Source organism: Macrotis lagotis, chromosome 7 (assembly GCF_037893015.1).
Source record: "Macrotis lagotis isolate mMagLag1 chromosome 7, bilby.v1.9.chrom.fasta, whole genome shotgun sequence".
NCBI lineage: Eukaryota > Metazoa > Chordata > Mammalia > Peramelemorphia > Peramelidae > Macrotis > Macrotis lagotis.
In genome coordinates, this window is record NC_133664.1 from 32,035,674 (window position 1) to 32,058,365 (window position 22,692).

Consider the following 22,692-nt stretch of genomic DNA (forward strand, 5'->3'; position numbering starts at 1 on the left):
AAAATATAATTACCCTTGGAATTCAGAAATAGATTAAAGAGGAGCTTATTATTATTATTTTTAGAGTGGTTTAATTTTATTAGAATAATATCCCCCCCCCAAAGATAGGAGCATCTTTCTAATATGACTCATTGATTTATTTTACTTAAGGTGATTGAAAATTCATCAGAAAGTAATGAACTGTAGACACTGTTGACCTGGCCTGGGTTCAGGCCAATGATAAAGGTGAAATGTTCTAATTTCCATTAGTGATCACCTAATGGAGCTGAATACCTTAGGACAAAGATCTTAGAAACCATGCCGTCCATTTATTTTCTGCTATTAGTTCTCAGAGTTAGTAGAGCATGATTTTGATCATGCCAGAGAAGGACCAAAGGTAGACTTGCATTTTAGCCCGATGATCTTCTTATTCGGGTCTCCTCAGAAAGGCAGAGGTGAAGAACAAATTTTTTCATGAGAAAGTTTTTTCTAAATTATTCCTGGTTACTTGATTGGAGAACCAGGCTCCTCCCTCTCTCAGCAGAATGAACCTTTGTAAGCATTGAATACTTTTGTTTACACTTGCTTAATTTCTCCCTCTCTTTTAAAATTATTTGTTATGAAGATGATATGCTGAGAAGGAGAGATGGAAGGATTAGCATGGGAAATAAAGTCATACTACAAAAGAAATCAAAGAAAATAAAAATAAAGAAAATATGCTTTGTCTATATTCAGTTTATGTCTAAATCATTTATCCATCCTTACCTTTTATATACATTATGAGATGTTAGTCTATACCTAGTTTCAGCGAAACTGCTAATTTTCCTGCAATTTCTGTCAAATAGTGAGTTTTTACACTCAAAGCTTTCATCTTTGGGTTTATCAAATATAAAATTACTGTGATCACTGAATAATTACTATATTGAAGTCTGGTTCGAACAAGGGAACTATTAGACCACCTCCCTTTATTTATTTTTTACATGATTCATTCGATATTCTTGACCAGATGAAATTTGTTATTATTTTTTCCTATCACTAGAAAATAATTCTTTGGTATTGTATTGGTACATCTCTGAATAAGTAAATTAACTGACATAGAATTGTCATTTTTATTATATTGGCTCAGCCTACCCATGATCAATTAATTTTTCTTCAGTTGTTTTGATCTGTCTCTATTAGACTGAAAAGTGTTTTGTAATTGTGTCCATATAGTCCCTGGATTTTCTTAGCAGATAAATTCCAAGTATTTATGCTGTCTCCTATGATTTAAATTGGAATTTCACTTTTTTCTCTCTCTTCCAGCTAGGTTTTGTTGATAGTATATATATATAAATGCTATTGAATTGTGTGGGTTTATTTTATATACTACAACTTTTCTAAAGTTGTGGTTTGAACTAGTTTTCTAGTTCATTTCCTAGAGATTTCTAAGTATATGATCACATCATCTTCAAAGAGTGATACTTTGCCTATTTTTATTCCTTTAGTTTTCTTGTCACTGCAATAGCTAATATTTCTAGTATTAGTATATGATGATAATGTTTGTTCTAATTTAATTTTTTATTTCAAAAATTTTATTTCAATATTTTTCATTTCAAACTTTTTTGAAATTTTTAAATTCTAATTCTAATTAAGTGAATTCAATTCAATTTGTAAATGCAATTTTTTACAATTTTTTAATTTCAACATTTTAATGTAAATATTTTTAATTTCAAAAAACTATTTTAAACATTAACATTAATTTATACATGCTATACATATTCAGTCATGAAAAATATGTTACTTCTTATGAAAGAAAACCCAGACAAAAGATAACAAGAAAAATAAAGAAAAATAATGCTACTGTCTGCATCCAGACTCCATCAGTTCTTTAGAGATGAATAGCATAAGTCCTTTAGTGGTGCCTTGAATCATAGTATTGCTGAGAATATTGTATGCTAAGTCATTCATAGTTGATCGTAAAATATTATTACTGTTTTATAGCATTCTCCTGGTTCTGCTATTTCACTTTGTATCAGAAAAAAATCAACCTTTTCTGAAAGTATCCATCTCAGAATTTCTTATACTACAACAGTTTTATATCATAATCATATGCAATTTTTTGTCCAGTTATTTCCCCAATTGATGGCTATTCTCTCGTTTTCTATCAAATTAAAAGAACCATTATAATTTTTTTGTACAGAAAAGTCATTTTCCATTTTAAAAACCTCTTTGGGATAGAGGCCTAGTGGGAGTGGTATTATGGCATCAAAGGATATGCATGTTTTATAGCTCTTTGGACAAATTATTCTATACAATGGTTGGATCAGATCACAACTTTACCAACAGAAAATTAGTATCTCAATTTTCCCACAAATTGCAACATTTGCAATTTTTCTTTTCTGTCATTTTAGTGAATCTGATAGGTATGTAGTAATAGTTCAGAGGTTTTGCTCACATTCCAGTCTATTTTTTGATTTTTAACTCTTCATTAAAGTGGAACTCTGCTTCCAGGTAAAGGAGCTATATTTCACTTGCCTGGGGGTAGAAAAAATTTTTTCCACTTCAGTTTTCCTTGATAATTTCTTAAAAGATGATGTCTAGACTCTCTTTTTTAATCTGACTTTCAAGTAGTTCAATAATTTTGAAATTATCTCTTCTGGATCTTTTTTCACCTTAGTTATTTCTTCAGTGAGCTATTTCATATTGTCTTCTATTTTTTTTCATTCTTTTGGTTTTATTTTATTATTTCTTGATTTTTCATCATCATTCATTTCCATTCTCTCAATTCAATTTTTCTCATTTTATTATTTATTTTTTTTCATCTATTTGCACATGTATTATTTAGGTTACAAAATTTTCTTCCCAGCCCCCTCCCCTCAGCATGAACAGTCAAATTAGCATTGTATATACATATTTTTGATAAACATGTTCACAAATTAGTCATTTTTGGTAGGAGGAATTAGGATTAAGGAAAAGAGATATATAAGAGGTAATTTTTATAAAGTGTTCATCAGATTCTGAAGGGTTGTTTTTTTGTTTGTTTTGTTTTGTTTTTCTTCCTCTGGATGGGGATAATTTTGTCCATAGCCTATTTAATATAGTTGACCCAGCTCTCTGAACTGCTGAGAGTAGTTCCTTCCATCAAGGGTGATGTAAAGGTTATTTGTAAATGCGTACGTTGTTCTACTGGTTTTGCTCCTTTTGCTCTGCATCAGATCCTGTAACTCATTCCATTCTTCTCTGTAGTCTGACCATTTATGGTTTCTTATAGAAAAATAATATTCCATAATATTTATGTACTATGCCTTGTTTAGTCATTCCCCAATAGATGATCATTCCTTCAATTTCCAATTCTTTGCCACTACAAAAAAGAGCTGCTATGAATATTTTGGAATATGTGGTACTTTTCCTCTTTTTCATGATTTCTTCTGGATATAGACTTAGAATTGGAATTGCTGGGTCAAAGGGAATGAACAGTTTTATTGCTCTTTGGGCATAGCTCCATATTGCTTTCCAGAAAGGTTGGATCCATTTACAATTCCACCAGCAATGTATTAATGTCTCGATCCTCCCACAACTTCTACAACATTGATCATTTCCTCTTTTTCTCATCTTAGCCAATCTGATAGGGTGTGAGGTGTTAACTTATAGTTCTTTTAATTTCACTTATCAATAATGATTTGGAGCATATTTTCATATGATTTTATATATATATATATATATATATGGAGAGAGAGAGAGAGAGAGAGAGAGAGAGAGAGAGAGAGATAGCTTTAATTTCTTCATTTGAAAACTTTCTATTCATATCCTTTGACCATTTATCAATTGGGGAATGACTTATAACCTTATAAATTTTACGCAATTCTCTATATATTTTAGAAATGAAACCTTTATCAGAACTATTTGTGAAGATTGTTTCCTAGCTTTCTGCTTTCCTTCTAATTTTGGCTGAATTGATTTTATTAATGCAATTTTAAAAATTTAATATAGTTAAAATCATTCATTTTGTACTTTATATTCTTGTTTGATCATAAATATATCCCCTTTCCATAGATCTGATAGATAGAGTATTTCTTGGTCTATTAATTTACCTATAATATTACCCTTTTTGTCTAAATCCTGTACCCATTTTTATCTTATTTTGGTAGAGGGTGTCAATTCTAATTTTTAGGGAATTATTTTCTTTTTTTTAGATTTTTTTTTTGCAAGGCAATGGGGTTAAGTGGCTTGCCCAAGGCCACACAGCTAGGTAATTATTAAGTGTCTGAGGTCGGATTTGAACCCAGATACTCCTGACTCCAAGGCTGGTGCTCCATCCACTGCACCACCTAGCCACCCCGGGAATTATTTTCTTTGGTGCACTTTGGTACATTCTTTTCCATTTGACCAATTCTACTTTTTAACGGAGTTTTTTCTTCAGTGAATTTTTGCGCCTCTTTTTATTTGGTCAATCCTGTTTTTCAATGCATTCTTCTCTTCTTGTTCTTTTAAAAAAAACATTTGGCTTAGTCTGTTTTTTAAAGTATCTTTTTCTTCAGTATTTTGTGTACGTGTCTCCTTTTCCAAGTTATTGATTCTTTTTTCATGAATTTGTTTGCATCCAGTCTAATTTCCCAATTTTTTCTCTAACTTTCTCACTGGATTTCCAAAATTCTTTTTTGATTCTTCTATGGCCTGAGACCAATACACATTTTAACTTGAGAGCTTTGATTTTTTTAATCTTCTTCTGAATGTCTTGATCTTTCTTGTTCCAGAGTATTTTTTCTATGGTCAGAATTTTCTTTTTCTTTTCTCTACTAATTTCTTCAATCTATTTCTTGACTTTTAACTCTTCCTTAAAGTAGGGCTCTGCATACTGAATGGAAGGATGCTGTCCCAAGCTTCAGAGTTTGGAGTTGCTGTTTTCAGAGATACTTCTAAGTTTTCAGTTCTTCCAAGATAGTATAATCCAAGGAGAGGTGCTTACTACCCTCCTAGTCTGTGCTCTGGTCTTTGAGTGACTGTGCTCTTTTCTGTACTAGAACTTTAATGAGTATCCCTGCTTTACTATGTCTCACAAACTCTGGTGTGTGAATGATCCCCCTTCCCCTGGAAATGCCACCCAGGATCTGACTATGGGTAAATATTGTAAATATTCATTCATTTTACCTAATTTGTCAGTTTTACTGGCATATAACTGGGCAAGTCATTCCAAATAACTAATTTAATTTAATCTTTGTTGTTGTTATTTTTACCCTTTTCATTTTTGATGTTAATAATTTGGTTTTCTTTTTTAATCGAATTACTCAATGGTTAATCTTTCCTATTGATTTTCTTTCATAAAACCAGCTCTTAGCTTTATTATTAGCTAATTAGCTATTATTAGCTATATTATTAAAGAGATTTAAAAAATTCTTTTTTTTACTTTTGAATTTTTTAAATCTCTTTAATTTTTAGGATTTTCAGTTTGATGTTTATTTGAATATTTTAATTTCCTTCTTTTTTAGTCTTTTTTTTTTGGTTGTATGTTTAATTCATTGACCTATTCTTTCTCTCTTTTATTGATATAAACATTTACAGATATACATTTTTCCTGAGTACTGCTTTGGTTGTATTCCACAGTTTTTAGAATGCTCTCTCACTTTTTTTATTATTCTCTTTAATGAAATTATTGATTGTTTCTATGATTTGTTCTTTGACTACCTATTCTTTAGGGTTATATTATTTATTTTCAATTAGCTTCGAATATATGCTTGGCCTTTTATTAAGAATATTTTTAAATGTCTTATCTGAAAAGAGTGCATTTAAATGTCTGATTTTTGGCATTTAGTTGGAAGGGCTTTTTGCTCAAATGGTCTCTCTTTTGAGTATGTCATATATAACTGAGAAAAAGGTGGACTTTTTTTCAGTTAGTTTTCTCTATAGATATAGCATATCAACTTTTCTAAGATTGTATTCATCTCCTTTTCTTTATTATTTATTTCATGGTTAGTTTTGTCTACCTCTGAGAGGGGAAAGTTGAAGTCCTTTAGTAGTAAAGTCCTATGATCTATTTCCTTTTGTAATTAATTTAACATTTCCTTTAAGAATTTTGACTCTATGTTATTTGGTGCATATACATAGACATAGACATAGACATAGACATAGACATAGACATAGACATAGACATAGACATATATGTATAGTATTGATATTACTTTATTTCTTATGATTCCTTTTAGTAATATATAACTTCCTGCTTAGCCCCTTTTAATTTAGTCTGTTTTTGTTTTTGCTTTGTCTGAGATCATGATTGCTGCCTCTTGTCTTTTTTTTTTTAATTTCAGCTAATGCATAACAGTCCCATGTTTTAACTCTCTTTGAGTCTCCTGTGTTTTAAGTATGTTTTTTGTAAACAACATAGTTTTAGATTCTGGTTTCTAATCTATTCTACTATTTTGTGAGGAAGTTTATCCCTTTAACAATTATTTTTATTATTATAATAACTAACTGTGCATTTCTTTCTCTCTATCCTATTTTCTTATCTTTATCCTTCTCTCTCCCTCTTTCCTGACCTTTATCCTCTATCTTGTCCTGTTTGTCTTTTTAAAAAATGTTTTGTTTCTTGTATTTGAAATTTAGATTTTCTATTCAACTCTAGTCTTCTCATTAGGAATGTTTGAAAGTCTTTTCAATAAATACCTATTTTGTGCCTTTTATAAACCAGGCTATTAATTGTCTTTTCATTATTTTCCTCTTTTATTTTCATTTCTGTACCTAATATTTTCTCTACCAATATTTTTTGCTTTTGAAAATATATTTTAAACTCTTCCAGGAATTCTTGATGAATTTGTATCCAATTCACATTTTTCTCTATGGATTTTCTTGTAGTTGTTTTGACTTCACTGTCTTCTGAGTTTGTGTCTTGATCTTCACTGACATCATAGTAGCTTTTTATGGTCAGTTCTTATTGATTGCTTATTTTCCCACCTTATTTCTCGATTTCAACATTATGTTCACATTGATCTCCACTTCTGGTTAGAAGAAGGGGAGTAGATTGTGTCTCAAACTTCAGACCTTTATACACATTTCTGTTTTCAGAACTAGTTTTAGGGTTTGGGAAGTTTTCAGCAAATTCAGGATGATGTGATTGTCTCTGATTTGGATACTCCTGAAGCTCTGTCTCACTAATGGTATTTCATTCACATGGGCTCAAGGTCAGCTGTCTGCTGTGTATTAGACATCTCTTTTTCTCACTTACTCTGTTTCCTTGTGTTGAATGAATGTCTCCCTCTGACCTCTTGTTAGTTCTGCCTCTCCAGAAATTGAATTGAGACGTTATTTTAAAATTGTCTGGAAGGGAATGTTGGGAGAGCTTAGCTGTCCCCTGGAAGTCCTAATAAACTATATTCTCAGCCTTTTCTTAAGCACAAAACATTTGTGTAGCTGTTTAACTGGGGTCCTTATAATTGATGTAGTTTTTAACTCCGCAGGTCCATGTACATTGTTGTTGTTTTTGCTGTTCTAGTTATTCAGTTGTTACTCCTTCATTTTATAGTTGTGTCCCACTCTTCATGACTCCATTGGGGGTTTTCTTGGTAAAGATACTGGAGTGATTTGCCATTTCCTTCTCTAGTTCATTTACAGATGAGGGAACTGGGGCAAATAGGGTTAAGTGACTTGCCCAGGGTCACATAGTTGGTAAGTGGCTGAAGTTAGACTTAAACTTAGAGATGATATTGTCCTAACCCTTGTATATGAATGGGAGAACCAAAGTTTAGAGTGACAAAATTATTTTTTTCCTCTGGCTACACAGGCAAAAAACAGAAAAATCAGGTATTTATCATGGGTTTCTGTGGATAAAGAACAAACTCAGAGTTCTTTTCATTTCATCATGCTACTTTGTGCGGGAAGAAAGTAGAACTTGTTTATCTAATCAAGTATTAAAATTAAAGGGTTGATAAAGGTATAATATTCATAATAATTGAGTTAAACCATTCCATGTACTAATATGTTTTTTTAATTTTTTAATTTTTTTCTAATATGGTTTTTTAGAAAGGTTTCATTTATTTTGAGTTTTATAATTTTTCCCCCAATCTCGCTTCCCTCCCCCACCCCCACCCCTACAGAAGGCAGTTTGCTAGTCTTTCATGTATTAATATTTTTAAAAGTAATTTGGATACTATGTGGACATAGAGTGAATATATAATTGATAATATTAGCATTTGGCCAAAAATTCTTGTGATTTCAATTACTTATTTATGGTGAAGAAACAACATAATCCATAACCATGAAGTAGAAATGGGTTACTATGAAAGATATGTTATAGACATTTATTATTTTCTTATCATCTTGCGTTTGGGGTTTTATTGTGGCCTATTTTGCCAGGAAAATAGAAAACAAATCCCTCCAAATTTAAAAAAAATGCTTTAAAAAAATTCATGTGAGCTATGGATTAGACCTGTTCAGATTGCCTATTTAATGGAATAGCAAGAAGTCCAATGGAACTGACAAGCTATATTTGTATTTGTTTTTCTTGTTACAGATGGACCCAATTCAGAAAGCTGTAATAAATCATACATTTGGGGTTCCTCTTCCTCATCGAAGAAAGCAAGTCATATCATGCAATATTTGCCAGTTGAGATTTAATTCTGATGTAAGTTTATCATTTGCTATTCACTATAAAAAAGTCATTCTATTCTTCTAATCATAAAGGAATAGAGCTTCTCTCTCCTATAACTGAGCATGAAAAAGTCATTATTTTGAAATTGTATTAATCTATAGTATTCCCTTTAGTTTAGAAGCCTGCTCATTTTTTGATAAGGTACAACAGTGCATGTACTGTGTTTCATCTGAATTACTTAGTGGTACTTTGACACTCACCTAGTAGGCACAGAAATGGTATATGGTCCAGGGCTAGGTCTGGAGGTCCACGGGCTTGAACTGTGGGCAAGTTCCTTTCTTTAATAGGGTTAACCTTTGGAAAACCTGTGGAACTGATAATATTTTGTCTTTGCTGCCTTTTCTTTCTTTATGCTCATCAACTTATGTTTTGATCTTGGCCTCTGATTACCAGTAACTAATCACTTGAAAACACCTAAGATATTCCCCTTGTCTTGGCATAATTGGCAAGGGGAGCTTTAAAAAATTACGTTAAGAAATGATATTTTCTTGTGAAAAATTGAGGAAGAGAGGTCTTCACAGTGGAGCCCTAGGGGTCTGAATACAGTATGAAAATTTCACTGATATATTCACTTCAGGTCCTCCCACCCCAGCAGGATCATCCTTCATGCCACCATCACCTGCCAAAAATTCTGTCTGTGTTTTCTGTCTGCAGTATTCCTGTGTGGTTTTCAGTGTAAGGCTGAGTATCACTATTCTTGCTAATTCTGAATAAAGATGATGCTGGAATCAATATATTTTTCTTCCTTTGGGGCAGGCTGCTTTTTGAGCCCTCGGAGCTCCACTGTATGGGCAGTCAGGCAGCAAGTAAATAGAATTTGCATCCCTGTCTGGTGAATTAAGAGAATATGGAGCATGCAGAACTAAATTATTCTCAAAGCTATGTTTTCAAAACATGGAGAAATCAGTGATTTTATTGTTGCTGTTTTTGATGTCAAGTGGCTGATTTGGTTCCCTGTTGTATCTGCCCTATAATACAACTGTGCCTAGCCCTTCATATTTTCAGATTCTTCGTGGCCTTGACCTGTGAGAATTCACTTGTGTGAGACTTAAAATATGCCTTTTCTTTCTATATTGGTACAATCTCTCAGTGAAAAGCTAATTTTAGAAAGTTCAGTTTTACTCTTTTTTAAAAAATAGGACATATGAGAAGATTCTTTTTTTGTTGATCTCATACAAAATGTGACCATTTTTAAGAGCTTTCAGGAACAAAACATTCTGGTTACAGTAGGTGTGTGGTGCAGGGTAGTGAGCCCTGGCTATGTATTCAGAACCATGGAGTCTGAATCCTGCCCCTAAAGTAGACCAAATGGCAAACCTGCAAAGTTCTCAAGGCATGGGTATTTTTATCTGTACAATGAGGATGTTGACCAAGATGTATTCTCAGGTCTTCTCCAACTCAAAAACTATCTTTCTATATAGAAACTATGATAGATCTAAAATCTTTCTTTTCTTAGGCAAGTAGAGTTAGATGACTTGCCCAAGGTAGATTTGAACTCCAATTCTCCTGACTTCAGGGCTGATACACTGTGCCTTCTAGCCGTCCTTCTAAAATCCTTACTGATATTTAATAGGTAAACAAAAACCACTGCATTGGAGATATTGAGAAGTTAGTTGATTTTTAATTTCCACAAATTAAAAAAAAGTAACAAACCACAAATTATCGAGATCAATGAGGAAATTAAGTGCAAGTCTCCTATAATAATAAAAACAGAATATCTTCTGTTCTGTTGCTTCACTTTTCCTTTTCCTCCTCTCCTTTCTATTTCTTCATTCTCCTTTCCCTCTCACTCCCACTCCTGTTTTCTGTGTCCCTCCTTTTCCTCTCTTATTCCTTCTGAGTTTGGGTTGGAATAATCTTAGTAAGTTCTTATCCCACTATGATACTTTTATATGAACCATTGCACAGGAGAAAAAAATCAATGTTTCTTGGGTATTTTTTAGATGAATAAAAATATTAGGATGCAAGATTGTCCTCCTCTTTAAACCCTCCAGCATATAAATGTCTTTCTGAAATCTTAGGACAAAATGGAACTCAATATCTCAGCTGAGTTTTGATGAAAATTTCACTCACCTCCTCTGATCCCAAATCCAGTCCTCTGTATACTATATAATGTTGCCTTTATATATGCAAATATTCATACATAGCTAAAGGTATGGTCCCCTTTTATACACACACACACACACACGTGTGTGTGTGTGTATCTATAGTAAAAAAGGAGACTTTCTCTAAGGTGCTTCTGATCACTCCCTTTAAATTGAAATTTTCAGTCTTCTATGAAACTTGTTCTCTATAAAGAGGTGTTTTCTGTCTTAAGCTGTCAGTTTTTAAAAAAGATTTTATTTATTTATTGCTTTACCATTTTTCCCCTAATCTTGCTTCCTTCCTGCCACCCCCACAGAAGGTAGTCTGTTAGTCTTTACATTGTTTCCATGGTATACATTGATCCAAATTGAATGTGATGAGAGAGAAATCATATCCTTAAGGAAGAAACATCAAGTATAAGAGATAGCAAGATCAGACAATAACATATCAGCTTTTTTCCCCCTAAATTAAAGGTAATAGTCTTTGGTCTTTGTTCAAACTCCACAGTTCTTTCTCTGGATACAGGTGGTATTGTCCATCTCAGATAGCCCCAAATTGTCTCTGATTGCTGCACTGATGGAATAAGCAAGTCCATCCAGGTTGCTCATCACCCCATGTTGCTGTTAGAGTGTACAATGTTTTTCTGGTTCTGCTCATCTCTTAAGTTGTGAGTTTTATTTGTGTCTCTGCCTCAACTTGCTGAGTGTGCCATTCCCCCTCAAAATGCTATTTCCTCTTCAAAAGCAGTCCTTCGGCATAACCATTAAGCTTCCCACCAAAAAGTAGGAAATCCTGATGAGATTCCTTAGTATTGTTGGTCAGTTACTCTGAATTCAAAGAAGACCAGTTCTTTGAATTTATGGGTGGCACAAGCTACCCATAGAGATGGAATGCAATGAAGAATGTCCTTTGAAGGGCAAACTCTTGCCTAATGGGTGCCATAGAAAAGCTTCATTTCTACCAGTTCTGCCAGTGTACCTCTTCAAGCCTGAGTTTGATTTTTGGAGGTAATCCCGGGAAAAGAAAATTCAATGGAGAAAAATGGTGGCCTAAGTCAAAGGAAAATCAGGTGGGGACAAAGAAACACTTGTGCCATAAAATAGCAGAATGATTATTTTAAGAGATATGCATCACTTAGAGGAGGAGTTCTTAATCTAGTTTTCCTTTGGCATTTTAATAAACATCCATTTTATTCATCTAAAAATGTCCAGAGGAGGCATAGCTAGATTTCACTAAATTGCTAAAAGTCATCCATGAACCCCAACGATTAACCAGCCCTGCTTTAAAAGCATTTTAAAATGAAATTTCCACCAGTGGGAAAAGGGTGATGGTGGTAACATGCTTAATACAATTGGACACAAATTCATTAAACTCCTACTATATACAAGGATCTAGGGTACATAAAGTCTAAAATAAAATAATCCTTACCCTCAGGAAGTTTACAATCTACAGAAGAATCTTAAAAGTTTCCTAATCTAATATAGATTATTCAAAAGTTGGGACTGATTTTCTTCAAATAGAAATTAATGCATAAGAGAGATAACTTCTTGTCCAAGTAGGAAATCAGTTATGCTAGGAAGAATTATCTTGAGAGTCTGACTATTTAAGGAGGGCTGTTTCTGAACAGTTTACACATCAAATTATTGGAATAGAGAATTAAGTGAACATTTTCTGAATTATAGAATTTACTTCAGAGTCATGTAACCTCTGCAGATTTCTAGTATAATTCATAACTGAAAATAATTCCCACTAAATTACATGAATTCAGTCTTTGTTTGAAGAGCTCTAGGGATCAGAAACATACTCCCTCCCAAAGTAGCCCCTTGTGCTTTGGGACAACCTAACTGATAGGAAGTTTTGTTGTAGTAGTGGTGGTGTTTTGTTTTTAACCTTTCTCTTCCCTAAATTTTCTTTGAAAGATGATATCCAAGAGACAGTTGGTGATGTAGGATTGGAGTTCAGGACAGAGATTATATAGAAGGTAGAAGAACAAAGCTTGGGCTGGACCGAGGAGAATATAGAAACATAAAGAACCGGATAGCCAATCAAAGATATTATATAGTTTCCAAAGGAGGAAGGAGTTAACTCAAGAGTCAGATTTCACCTCTAACTTCAAAGAAGACTAAAGTTTTGTGAGTTATCTTGGCAGTAAAATGCAGAAAATGCAGTCAAAAGTGTCTACTTCACCAGTAGAGAATGAGCCATTCTTATGCATGGATGGATACATTTCTCTTAGCCTTTGCCTACCCATCCAGGAACAGGAAAAATGTTCTCAGGTGTGACTGGTTTTCAAGGAAGTAACCAAGGCTCTGAAAAGAATCTTGTATTCAGATTTGAGAAGTCTTGTATCCAATAATAACATTTAAGTTGTAGGATTTCTCAAATGGCAAAAGTAAACCTCTACTTATATGTCTCTTCTATAGAAAGATTTCAAAGTGCACAACTGCTCATTAACATGGCTAAGGAAGGGAATGTTGAACAAAAACTTCTGTTTTCAGAGCTATGAATGGTTGGTTTGCTGAAACATCTAAGATCCTCTAAGAAACTGCATGACATACTGTTTTAATTTGAATTTAATTACTTTTTCCTATTTTTATGTAATTATATACATATCTCAAAAGAGCATTGGATATTACTAAAATTTAAAAAAAGTTTTCCCAAATCGCTGGTATTATCAAAAAATTATTTAGCATGTTGAAATGGAAAAGTATATTTATATTATTATCATAGAAGACGACATTTGCTGTTGATGTTCTTTCATTAATCTGCTTTCTTATTATTGTCTTTTATTTTTAAATCACTTTCATTCATAAATTTATCATCTGTACTCTCCTTTCCAAAGAATTTCCTTTGTAACAAAAAATAGAAAGAGAAAAGTCAGAACCTATTCATCAAAATTAACCAAGATGGCAGCCAGTTCTGATTCTAAATACTATTTAGTGACCATGGTCTCTCACCTATATAAAGAAGTAGAGAGGATATTCTCCTGACATTTCTATTTACATTTTTAGTATGGAGCTTTTGTTGTTGGGTGTTCAGAGGCTAGAATATGCACTTTCCCTCTCATACATATATACATTTATTATGGTTTATATTAGATTCATTGATGGGGGAAGCCTGTCTTTTAACTTAGGCCAAGTAGTCCCATTCATTCTTACATTCATGAGGTTCATTAAAGCCTGCCATCTGGTGTCCTGGGTAATGTTTGACTTTTTGGCATGAGTCTAGCTCACCCAAAAAGGGGGTATGTAGGAAAGGAGGTAACTCAATGTGTAATTAAAATTTAAGAATGGATTTGTCATTTATTTATATTCAGAATGTAATAAAAAACATAAAAAGCTACATGATGTGCAGCAAGAGAAAAATTGAAACAGGATGCACCAGTTATCATTTCTAGTATATACGATTGAAAGGCTAATATTCAAGTTTCGTGTAATATAATATAGTTTGCAAGATTGTTAATCTTCCACTTTTATATCTCACCTTCCTTTATACTCTCTGAACACTTCTCTAGTAAAACTCTATAGATAAACCAATTTGCTGGACCAGTCTTTTCCTTCTGATGGTCAATCTTGAAGCAGTCACTTCCTTTGCTACCCATCTCTCCCACTTCAGGGAACTTCACTGCCACTACTGTGTGATGTCCACTGATGCCATACATCATGCCGGGGAGATGAACTGGCTGGTGCATTTAAAGACATCTGACTATGACAAGGTCAACTATTGAAATTAAAAAAAAACACACAAAAGAGAAGCAGCTTCATCCCAGAAAGAGACAGACCTAGGTAGGGCATGCACTCACATCAGTATGCTGCTGGGGACAAGTTAAGTCAGATTCCTTGCCTCAAACAAAATCTCTGAGAGCAGCCATAGAGGACCCTCACGCTTCATAGTAGGATTGCTCATCTCCTTTGTACATTCACTGGATTATGGTTCATCAATCAATTAGGGGAATTTTTTTATCATCTTCCAATCATTAACTCCTGAATCATCAGTTCTCCCACTTTAGCAGCCAATTAGGAAATTATCATGAAACATGCAAACCCTTTAGTATTAGTCATACAGGACTAGAACTGCTCTCCATTCCCCTCCACCCCCATGCCCGCCTCACCTCTTCCTTTCCTTTTATGTAGTTGCTTAGAATCAGGAATGCCAAATGGCATACTCATTACACGTTTTTGTTGTTGTTCAGTTGTTTCAGTCATGTGCAGTCCTTGGTGACCCCATTTGGGCTTTTCCTGGAAAAGATCCTGAAGTGATCTTTCATTTCCTTTTCTAACTCATGCTAAAGGTGAGAAACTGAGGCAAGCAGGGTTAAGTGATTTGCTCAACAAGGGTCAGAAGCCAAGTCTTCCTAAGTCCAGGGTCTACTGCTCTTTCCATTGACACATGACCACTCATACATTGTTAAATTCATTTGTTTCTTGATTTCATTTATTTGACTTTACATTAATTCATATTCAAATAAGATGATATTTGTAAAATGCTTTACGACAATGCTTGGTAAATAGGCATTTAGTAAATGTTTATTTTCTTCCTATCCTTCCTTCCCTTAACATTTTTTTTATTCTTTATAATTTTCATTTCTCGTAGTCTAATAATATCATATCACATTCTTATTGCATAATTTAATCAATCCCAATGATTATCTGCATTTTGTCCATTTCCTCCTTCCAATATTATATGTACTGTTAAAAATATTTTAGGGTACATGCCAGTTTTCTTCAATCTTTGATCACTGTTGTGTGCCCCTCTCGATTAATGGAAATTTGTATGAATAATTCCTTAGCATAATTCCACATTTTGTGGGTAAGGATGAGTGGGGGCAATAATTCCAAATTATTTTTTAAAATGGCCAGCTCAATTCACATTGGTGTAGAGTATTCTTCACCATTTCTCTCATTATTTTAAAAATAATTTTTATTGATACTTTTGATTTTATTTGAACTACAATTCTCAATGTATCCTTCTCCACTATTCCTCCTGGAGAATCCTCTCCAGAGATTTCTTGTAATAATGACTATAAGGGATAGAAAAAAATCAGTAAAAATAAATTTAAAAAGCAAGTAGTATATTTGTAGTGTTTCAGTTGGATAGTTCCTCCACTGAACAAAGAAACCCCCAGAGGCTAAATTTGGTTAAGGAATTTTACTTTAATTCATTGTTAGTTATTGATCTTGCATATCTATTACAGTAATAATTGTTTTCTTAATTGCCTACCTTTCATCAGTTCAGGAGGGTCTTCTTATGCTTCCCTGCACTCTTCACATACATAATTTCTTGAAGTATTTCTCCTTACCCATCAGTGTAAATCTGAGCTCTTAGCAGATTATTATTCATGAAGTATGGAAGAGAGTCATGCAGAAGAGAAGTGGAGGAAAAATGACCTGTTCTGTCTATGCATTAGAGATAGTGAGGAGATATGGATATAATTGTCATTCCTCTTTCTTTGGGTTCAGTTATCATTTGTAGTGTATGATAGTCTTCTTTTCCTATTAGATACAGCTTTCAGTGCTCTTCTTATAAATGATGTCTATTCTTATTAAACACCTAAAATTAAACAAACCAGAACATTCCCCAAATTCCAGTTCTGTCAAGGTTTTAGCTTTGACCAAATCAGGGGAAGGAACCATTCTATTCGATTTGACTGTTTCATGATCACTGAGATCATCACACAATTTATGTATCAATGACAACTGGCAAATGGATTGGGAATTGGAAGTGGCTTTAGAAAACAGGATCATAGATTAAAAATGAGAAGACACCTCATAGGTTATATATCCAACATCTTCGTTTGAGTAAATTTATGACTAGACATTGGGTGCAACCTCCTAATTTTACAGATAATGAAATTGTGTCCTAGAGAGAATAAATAATTTACTCACAATTGTATAGATGGGAGTGGCAGCAACAGAATGTAATTCTCTGCACTGCCAATCCCAGAAATCTGGGTCATGCTTTATGTTAATCATAAAGATGCCAGATAATTGGGAGGAACAGTTTGGCTGACACTATTAAGCACAACCAATATTGAAGTTTGACCAGAATCACAGAATTTGGGAGTTAAAAGGGGACCCAGGAGTCATCCAGTAAAACACATGTGTAAGTGGAATCCTCACTAATACATACCAGAAAATTGTCATCCAATATCATTGTTAAGACTTTCAAGTAGGGGAAGCTAGGTGGCATAGTGGATAAAGCACCGGCCCTGGAGTCAGGAGTACCTGGGTTCAAATCCATTCTCAGACACTTAATAATTACCTAGCTCTGTGTGGCCTTGGGCAAGTCACTTAACCCCATCTGCCTTGCAAAAAAAAAAAGACTTCCAAGTAGAGGGAATTTATAATCTCTGAAGGTTGTCCATTCCATTTTTGGATCGCTCTACCCATTAGGAAGAGTTTCTTGACTTATAAAATTTTTTTTTGCATTCAAAATTAGCAAGTTTCTGTCATAAAAATCCTCCACTAGTTAACTTGTTCATTTTTGTTCTATTTTAGTGATGTTTGTACAGTAAATATTTGAGAATGATTGCACCAAATCCTCTAGCCCAGATTCATCTTGTTTGTTGACTTTTGAAACCTTATTTGACATGCAAAATGCAGACAGTTAAAGTGCCTGTGGGATATGTTGTCTTTATCCAAATTTATGTTTTGGTTTAAATGGAAATTGTTATCAATAAAGTTTCAGTAACCATAGGGCAGTCAGTCTACAACACTTGAGTGAATTGAAAATAATAAATAGAAGTGCATTCACCTCAAGTTTTATGTATTAAGATACATGTTTGATTTTTAGTTGTCGGTCCAATGGAATATACACGCATACAATGGACATAAATTAAGCAACATAGCTTTGACTGAGTGCATCTATATCATAATCCACATGGTTTGTTTGTATTTGAAGATATAAATAATCTGGCTCTTTCCATCTGTAGAAATTAAAGTCAAGCAAATTTACCCTTAGCTGGTGCATCCTGTATTAAGTCTCTTGGTAGGAAGCTAACCCTTTTCTCAGTTTCCTTATAAATTTGCTTTCAGAAGGCAGGTTTTGAACAGGTTTTATCTATTTCTAGAGCATTACTTATTTTCTCCACATCAGTGAACTTGTCATGATAATCAACTTTTTTTTGTCCCAACCATCAATCAGTCTTGATTACAGCTGAGTAAAAGTTCTGTTCTGTTGATCGGCTCATCAGTGCACACAATATTACACCTGGAGGCCACCAAAAACCATCCCTCCTTGGAAAGAAGCATTTAACTCCAAGGCTTTGTGTTGCAGTTTTTTTTATTTGCATTTGTGTCTCACTGGATTGTCACTTTTTTTTTACTTTATCATTTATTTTATTGAAATGATCTTTTTTTTGGAATGGCCTTTCAGAGCTGCTTGGTTGTTTTTTTGGGGGGAAGAATTCTATAGAATCATATGTTTCCATTTTATCTGTTTTTTTCTCTCACATCCTTCTTTGTTTTAAAAAAGTATTTAAAAATTAACAGTGACGTTCTTTCACCTCACTGTAGTTACTCAATAAATTAAAATTACATGAGTTTCAAATTAAATGAATATTCAATATTTAGGAAGGGGAGATTTTAGCATAAGTTTTCGGAGAATGTTTGCAAGAAAATTTTTATTCATTTTCATTGATTTTCTTAGATTCTTCAGTTTGAACTGGGAAGTATTTATCTTTAATGTGTATAACATTTTAAGAGTATTTTAGCAAACTTTCTGCATACTTAGAATATTAAAAACAAGAATTTTCTTTTTGCTTTTTCAAAGGCAATCTTTCATTCCTATGAATCACTATTGAATAAAGGGCCTGCTTTTGAGATAGGAAGAACTGGTCAAGTCTTGCCCTCTTATGCATCCAAGTTGTGTTACTTTGGGCAAATTGTTTAGCTTCTCATTGACATAGGCAACTCTAAGACAGAAAGAGGGTGTGTGTGTGTGTGTGTGTGTGTGTGTGTGTGAGAGAGAGAGAGAGAGAGAGAGAGAGAGAGTGAGGAAGAGAGAGAGAGGAGAGAGAAGGAGAGAGAGAAGAGTGGGAGAGGTGGATTCCTTAGGCAATCTGGCAAATCCAGTGCACTACTCATGATAACATTTTTTAAATGCATAAAATAGAATATTCTAGATCATAAAGAAAATTTATATTGAAATGTAGAATGTATATGCATATGTGTATAGATCCTTACTTTAAAACTATGAGGCAATTGGATCATGTGAAAGTTAGTAAATCCTGGGAGTCCCCATGATAGACTTATCATTTCTTCTTTCTCCCAGTGGTTCAAAACCATTGAAAAGATCCTCACATCTCTAAGCTAACTAGGCCTTCTTTTTCTTAGTAGTTATTCTCAGTGTAGTTGATTATGCTATGACCATGCCTTTTAAAAAGAAATATTTTTGATTTCCTCAAGAGCTTATATGAACACCCTTTGGTAAGTCTTAACTCTCCCACCAAGGCAGCCAGTCCATTACTCTCATCTACTTTATTGTATGTGCACATTTTTTTTAATGATAGCACAGAATTGAGAACAATTTAAAAGATTCTATAAACATGAAATTTTAAGGGCTATAGAGCATGCTATAACTGGAACCCAAATAAAAAATAAGAGCACTAAATAATAATTTGATTTAGCGACTAGAATTTTATATAAAAAATATTCATTAGCAGAAGCTCATTTTCTTCTCTTGCCCTTTTTAGAGCAATAATGTGTTACTTTCTTTGGAAGGAAGTGGTTCAGTGAGAAAGGGATATGTTTGCTTTAGCTGTGGATACCGAAGCATGATTAGCTCTTATCTTAATTTACATTGTGCTATAACACTGGGACAATTTTATTCCTTTATGACCAAACATTAGATTCAGTCATACTTAAAATGCCTAAGCAGTCATTGAGAGTTTGTTTTAAAAAAATAATACAGATGGTAAATGGAAAATCAGATACTTCCAACTGGTCCTCAAATGTTTGATCTTTCTCATTGTTTTGTCCAGATACTGGATATGATCATACCTCGATCTAACTTGCATGAGTCCCTTTCTCCGTTTTTTCAACTCTTCCCCTTCCCATCTGTACATATCTATTTCTATGTACATATGCTTGTATGTTCATATGCAGTATGCTTGCCTGTGTTATTATAGGAGAGTGTAAATTAATAGAAACGTCTTACATACTTCTTATTTTAATAGAGCTATCATTTTCCTTAATCTGTACATTTGTCACTCCTTATTAGCACTTATCTGCCTAATAGGAGAATACAATGCTCAGTTGTCTTTAGTTATGATTTTACTGGGAAAATATGACCAGGAATATGCCATTGTTTCTTATTCAAAAAATATACTTTATCCTCCTTATAAACTAAACCTATATCTTTAAAAAGTGACTCCAGAGGTTGACTTAATGAAAGTCTTTGAGAATCAGCAAGCCAGAGGGTTTGTCAAAACACAAATGCCTTAGCTTCTAGGAATTTCTTTCACCTTTCCAATTCTATATGTTAGCAATACTGAATTATAACTAGAGAACTGGATTGAACCTAGGAAGAACCTGGGTTTGGATATTTCCCCTGATTTAGTAGGTTAGTGACCTTGAGTAAGACAGTTTAATTTCATGAGTCTCAATTTTCTGATCTGTAAAATGCTAATACCCATCCCCCTTCCCCATGGTTCCAAATCTATGGCACAATGATATAGAACACTTTTAATTATAACACAAACTTTAAAGGGGAATCTATAGCTCATGAGAAGGAAATCTTCAGGAGGTAAGACCCAGAAGGATGCAGAGGATGCTGCAGTAGAAGATATGAATGGGCACTGTGGCCAGATAGCAACTAGTGTGAGATGTTTACTACTGCCTGTGCCAGTTTATGAAGAGAATTATCCAGCTAACATCACTCTCAAGAATATCATTTTTCTCATTTTTGTGATCTATTTTTATTGAAATGTCTGAAGGATAAAAGAGTGGGAGAAATTAAATTTTGACTGCCTACTTTCCATACTCATGAAATTGAATATTTCCACCTCACAGATGGGCACTTGTTGGTAGAGAGAATTAGGAGCAGATATGTTAACTTTACAGCACTATGTTTTGTTGAGAGAACCATTTAATAGGGTTGCTTGTTTTCCTTTTACAACTTGAACATAAAAGGATATTTTTTTAAGAAAATCTACCTAAATATTAGTAATCACATTTTCAGGTTCTGAGAGCTTATAATTGAAAGTTTCTAAAAGTTATTAAAAGACAATTTTGATAACACTAAAAATACACGTATTCTATCAGGTTAATTTTTTATCTTATCTTCATTAAAATTACATTTGTAAAATATATCCAACATTAAAAATATCTTTTTTTTAAACTATATTCTGGGAATGGGGGTTGAGGTGCTCAGTGTCAGCAACCATGAATCAAGAAACTAGGACTTCCCTTCTTCCCTTCCCTTCCCTTCCCTTCTTCCCTTCCTTTCCTGCATCATGTCCCAAGGGACACATGTATTATCAGAGAAATTATTTTCACATATGTTCTTTATTTTTTTAAGACAATGGGCTAAGAGTGACTTGCCCAAGGACACACAACTGGGCAATTATTAAGTGTCTGAGGTCAGATCCAAACCCAGGTCCTCCTGACTCCAGGACCTGTACTCTATCCACTGCACCACCTAGCTGCCTACTTCCCATATGTCCTTAAGAGAAAGAGATAACCCTTAAAGGATATGATAATGCTCAGAAGGAAAAATATAGAGTCTTGATAAAGTTATATAGTATGAGTCTAGGTGTCCTTAGCCATCTTTCTCTTTTCCTATGTGAATCCTAGAGGGAGTAAGCTGTAGTGGATAGGAATCAGGAAGGTGCGTTCAAATCCTTCCACAGGCGATTATTGGCTATGTGAGCCTAGACAAGTCACCTAGCTTTTTATTCTTCAGTTTCTTTAAATTTAAGACAGGGCAGGGTGGAGGTTGGGGGGTAAAGTCTTTGAGGTTCTTTGTAACTCTAAATTTATAACCCAGTATGTTTCCTCTAGACTTTGAGTGCTCCTATAGCTTTGGGGTGGGAACACATTTTTCTTTGCCAAGCCTGGCTTTTGATCTCTTGGAGGTCTGGGAGCAGGGACATCAAAGGGTCTCAGCTGGAATTCATCTATCTTAAAAAGGAAGCAAAAGTTTTATCCCTGATTGTACTTCTGAGTTATTCCCTCTGTCTCAGGGAGTGTTGTGAGAGTCTGACAAGGTTCTTTCATAGCTATAGGCTAGCTTAACCATCTATCCATCCGTTCATCCATCCATTCATCCATCCATCCATCCATCCATCCATCCATCCATCCATCCATCCATCCATCCTTCTATTCATCCATCCATTATTTAGTCCCTACTATGATAAGGGCTGAAGAACCTTGAATACTTTCTAACATCCAATAAAATCAAATTAACATATGAAGAAAATGAAATTAAATTTATAGTTTTAACAAAAAATGGGTGTGTTATATATTTAATTACATAAATATCTATTCATATATATATATATGAATATATAGATAATTTATGTGTATATATATGTATATATGATGATATACAGAAAGATCAAGAGAGAATAAAAATGTTCAAGTTGGGACATTACACTTGCATGAAAATATTTATATTAAAACATAGATGCACTCCTTTGGTAGTCTGTTGAATCCTAGAGACCTTGTTCTGGAATAATATTTTAAAATATATAAAATGAAATACAGAGAATTGCAAAGGAAATATGAACACATATTCATATACATATATACATAGACTTATGTATATATGTAAAAGTATGTGTTGAAACAGTCAGGAATCCTTGGAATCTCTCCAGAGCTACTTTGATAGTCTTGGCATCCCAGCTTAAGAAATCCTGTATTGCAATGTGAATGAATGATAAAATATTTTTTTTAAGTTTCTACTAAATAAAAAGTCTTGGAGATTTAAAAAAGAAAATCCAAGGAATTCTCTCCTCTCACAAAACTTACATTCTAATAGGAGAAGAAACACATATAGGGAATTTCTGC

General features: G+C 33.6%; 1 protein-coding gene across 6 annotated transcripts in view; it reads left to right on the plus strand.

Moving 5' to 3' along the window:
• The window catches only part of ZNF385D (zinc finger protein 385D), a 978,888-nt gene that overhangs the window by 816,635 nt on the left and 139,561 nt on the right, over window positions 1–22,692 (plus strand). For all 6 annotated transcript variants that reach the window (XM_074195714.1, XM_074195715.1, XM_074195716.1 and 3 more), the window contains one exon: window positions 8,462–8,572. In XM_074195714.1, coding sequence (XP_074051815.1) covers window positions 8,462–8,572 — 111 coding nt within the window. The remainder of the gene's footprint in view (window positions 1–8,461; window positions 8,573–22,692) is intronic.